Below are 4341 nucleotides of genomic sequence, written 5' to 3' on the forward strand. Positions count from 1 at the left end.
TCTCTCTCCCTTTCTCCTTCTCTCTCCATTCTCTCGCTCTCACTTACCCCCCCCTCTCTCTCTCTACCCTGCTCTCTTCTCCTCTCTTTCTCAGATACCTCTCTGGCTGAAGCTGTGGTAAATAGATGGCAGCGTGAGTCTAGAGGATGATGAGGCTTTCCTGCCAGTGGAGTCTGAGCTAGAGGCAAACGGCCACCTGCGGTCACGGATCGGACTGCCTCCCAATGTCTCAGACTATATACTTCACTGCCCAGTGTCTGCCTGGCACTCGAAGCTGAAGCGCTTTAAGGCAGCAGCTCCTCGTTAGGCACAGAAACTCTTTGGACATATTAAGGGAATAATGAAGAATGAAGTGTGCTGAAGAGTGCTGACTGAAGAGACCCTACAAAAACAATGAATGCCACGCACCAGCATCACCATGGATCATTCCACCTACGGAACCACAGCTCTGGAGCTCTACCTTTCAGCAATCAGCAGCCCCAGGCTATGGCGGAGAGATTCCGTGGTTTGCCTGGGTGTTACGAGCAGCTGCTCATCTCCACTGAGGTCTTCCTCACGCTGGGCATCGTCAGCCTGCTGGAGAACATCCTGGTTATTGCCGCCATCATCAAGAACAAGAATCTTCACTCTCCCATGTACTTCTTCATCTGTTCCCTGGCTGTGGCGGACATGCTGGTCAGCGTCTCCAACGCCACTGAGACCATTGTCATGGCGATGATCACTGATGGCAACTTGGGGATCGGCGGTGGCATGATCAAGAGCATGGACAACGTGTTTGACTCCATGATCTGTAGTTCCCTGCTGGCGTCTATCTGGAGCCTGCTGGCCATCGCTGTTGACCGTTACGTGACTATCTTCTACGCACTACGCTACCACAACATTATGACCGTGCGCCGGGCTGCCGCCATCATCACCAGCATCTGGACCTTCTGCACAGTGTCGGGCGTCCTCTTCATCGTCTACTCGGAGAGCACTACCGTCCTCATCTGCCTCATCATCATGTTCTTCAGCATGCTGGTGCTCATGGCCTCGCTGTACGTCCACATGTTCATGCTGGCACGTCTGCACATGAAGAGGATTGCCGCTCTGCCGGGCAACGGCCCCATCTGGCAGGCAGCCAACATGAAGGGGGCCATCACCCTCACCATCCTCCTGGGGGTGTTCATAGTGTGCTGGGCGCCCTTCTTCCTCCATCTCATCCTCATGATCTCCTGCCCCAGGAACCCCTACTGTATGTGCTTCATGTCTCACTTCAACTTGTACCTCATTCTCATCATGTGTAACTCTGTCATCGACCCGCTAATCTACGCCTTCAGGAGCCAGGAGATGAGGAAGACCTTCAAGGAGATCTTCTGCTGCTGGTATGATATTGCCTCTCTGTGTGTCTCTGTGTGAAATTCCCAGCAGATAATGAACCTTATGGAAATACTGTATGTGAACTATCAGGGACAGTTTCAAAGAAACAGTATTATAATATCTGTAAATAAGGACAACTTTTCATTTTTGCCTTATGAGCCAAATAACAATTGCAATATAGTTGAACATGACTAATGTAACTACATATTGATAGATTTATCTCACTACCACACAAACTATTGAGTCAACACATGTAATGGCTATCATTACATAGAGGTTTGTGAGTAGTTTTTTTGCTTGTCTTTATCAAGGATTCCAATAATTTGGATTCCTATCTTTTTGAGAAAAACATTTATTACTTGTTAAAACATGTCCCCCCCCTATATTGATAAAGTTGAGCAAAAAATAAATAAATGAAAAATAATATAAACTCAGCAAAAAAACAAATGTCTTCTCAATGTCAACTGTGTTTAATTTCAGCTAACTTAACATGTGTAAATATTTGTATGAACATAACAAGGTTCAACAACTGAGACATAGACTGAACAAGTCCCACAGACATGTGACTAACAGAAATGGTGTAATGTGTCCCTGAACAAAGGGGGTGTCAGTATCTGGTGTGGCCACCAGCTGCATTAAGTAGTGCAGTGCATCTCCTCCTCATGGACTGCACCAGATTTGCCAGTTCTTGTTGTGAGATGTTACCCCTCTCTTCCACAAAGGCACCTGCAAGTTCCCGGACATTTCTGGGGGGAATGGCCCTAGACCTCTGTAACTGTCCCTGTAATGAACAGCGTTGAGATTACCTGCAATGACAACAAGCTTAGTCCGATGATCCTGTGACACCACGCCCCAGACCATGACGGACCCTCCATCTCCAAATTGATCCTGTTCCGGAGTACAGGCCTCTGTGTAATGCTCATTCCTTCCATGGAAAATGTGAATCCGACTATCACCCCTGGTGGGACAAAACCGTGAATCATCAGAGAAGAGCACTTTTTGCCAGTCCTGTCTGGTCCAGCGACGGTGGGTTTGTGCCCATTGGTGAGGACCTGCCTTACAACAGGCCTAGAAGCCCCCAGTCCAGCCTCTCTCAGCCTATTGCGGACAGTCTGAGCACTGATGGAGGGACTGTGGCAGTTGTTGTTGCCATCCTGTACTTGTCCCGCAGGTGTAATGTTCGCATGTACCGATCCTGTGCAGGTATTGTTACACGTGGTCTGCCACTGCGAGGATGATCAGCTGTCCGTCCTGTCTCCCTGTAGCGCTGTCTTAGGCGTCTCACAGTACGGACATTGCAATTTATTGCCCTGGCCATATCTGCAATCCTCATGCCTCCTTACAGCATGCCTAACACACGTTCACGCAGATGAGCAGGGACCCTGGACATCTTTCTTTTGGTGTTTTTCAGAGTCAGTAGAAATGCCTCTTTAGTGTCCTAAATTTTCATAACTGTGACCTTAATTGCTTACCGTCTGTAAGCTGTTAGTGTCTTAACAACCGTTCCACAGGTGCATGTTCATTAATTGTTAATGCTTCATTGAACAAGCATGGGAAACAATGTTTAAACTCTTTACAAAGAAGATCTTACGAATAATCTTTGAAAGACTGGGTCCTGAAAAAGGGACATTTCTTTTTTTGCTGAGTTTAAATAGTAAGCTATATTGTATGCAACCCCCCCTGAAAATTAAATATTTTTACCCTAAAACAATGAAAAAAAAAGAGATTTTGTTTAATAATAAATGTTTTTCTCAAAAAGATAGGGGTCAATATTATTGGCACTCCTGTTTTCAGTACCTTTCAATACCTCACCTTATGAGGATAATGGCACTGAGCCTTTTTCTATAATGCTTTATGAGATTGGAGAATGCATTGGGAGGATATTAGACCATTCCTCCATACAGAATCCTTTCAGATCATTGATATCTTTCGCCTGAGCCCAAATCAGTTCAAACCGTAGTGTTATTGTCTTGCTGGAAGATCCACTTATAGCCACATTTTAGCCTCCTGGCAGATGCAACCAGGTTTTTGGATAACATTTTCTGGTACTGGGTTCATGATGCTCTAAACCTTAGCAAGTGCCCCACAACCAGTAGAAGCAAAATAGCCCAATAACATCAAAGATCCACCACCACAACATTTTAGAGTAGGTTTGGGGTTATTTTCCGCATATGATTCCTAATTTCGATGCCAATCCCACCACTGATGTGCGTGGCCATAGAGCTCTATTTTCATGTCATTCAACAAATGTAAAATCCTGGAGTTTGCTAAATGGCATTGAGGCTTTGATTGGAACCAGGGCTATAGTCAGATGACAGGAACATAGAACTCTTTGGCCACACTAGTGGTGGGTTTGGCGTAAAAAATAGGAATCATATATAGAAAATAACCCCATACCTACTGTAAAATATGGTGGTGGATCTTTGATGTTATGGGGCTATTTTGACTCATATCTTTTTCAGAAAAACATTTATTACTTGTTAAGCATATCATTTTCCCAATTGTTTTTGCATACAATATAGCTCAGTATTTGTATTATTTATTTTAAACCGTCTGTTTTGCTTGTCTTTATCAAGGGTGCCAATAATTTGTATTCTTATCTTTTTCAGAAGAACATGTATTACTTGTTAAAGATGCACTATGCAAAAATCGCTCCGCCATTTCCCGGTTGTTAAAATTGGAATTGTTCACCTAATTTGTGTTTATGTGACAAAACAAGCTAGTATAGTGTAGAGAATCATTGTAGCATCTAAACCGCTGTGAAATATATTTTCCATAACCAAAAGTATTTTCAGCTGTTTGAAGCTGGTGTACAAAACCGAAAGTAAAAGAAGCAAAAACAAAACTTAAAAATGGGAAGCATAGAAAGAGCCTACATAGAACAGATTCTTAGATTTGCTTTCAACGAGAATGACAGATCTAAAACTCAAATGTCTATGTGAATTTTGTCAGGTTGCCTAAAAAGTTACATGTCGCAGCTTTAAA

General features: G+C 43.9%; 1 protein-coding gene across 1 annotated transcript; it reads left to right on the forward strand.

Annotated features, from left to right (window-relative positions):
- The first annotated feature begins 393 nt into the window (after positions 1 to 393).
- LOC135558238 (melanocortin receptor 4-like) lies at positions 394 to 1395 on the forward strand. The gene has a single exon (XM_064991965.1). It carries the CDS (start codon positions 394 to 396, stop codon positions 1393 to 1395), a length of 1002 nt encoding a protein of 333 aa, XP_064848037.1.
- Positions 1396 to 4341: the final 2946 nt, after the last annotated feature.

The sequence above is a fragment of the Oncorhynchus masou genome, chromosome 17 (genome assembly GCF_036934945.1).
Source record: "Oncorhynchus masou masou isolate Uvic2021 chromosome 17, UVic_Omas_1.1, whole genome shotgun sequence".
In the NCBI taxonomy this organism is placed as follows: domain Eukaryota; kingdom Metazoa; phylum Chordata; class Actinopteri; order Salmoniformes; family Salmonidae; genus Oncorhynchus; species Oncorhynchus masou.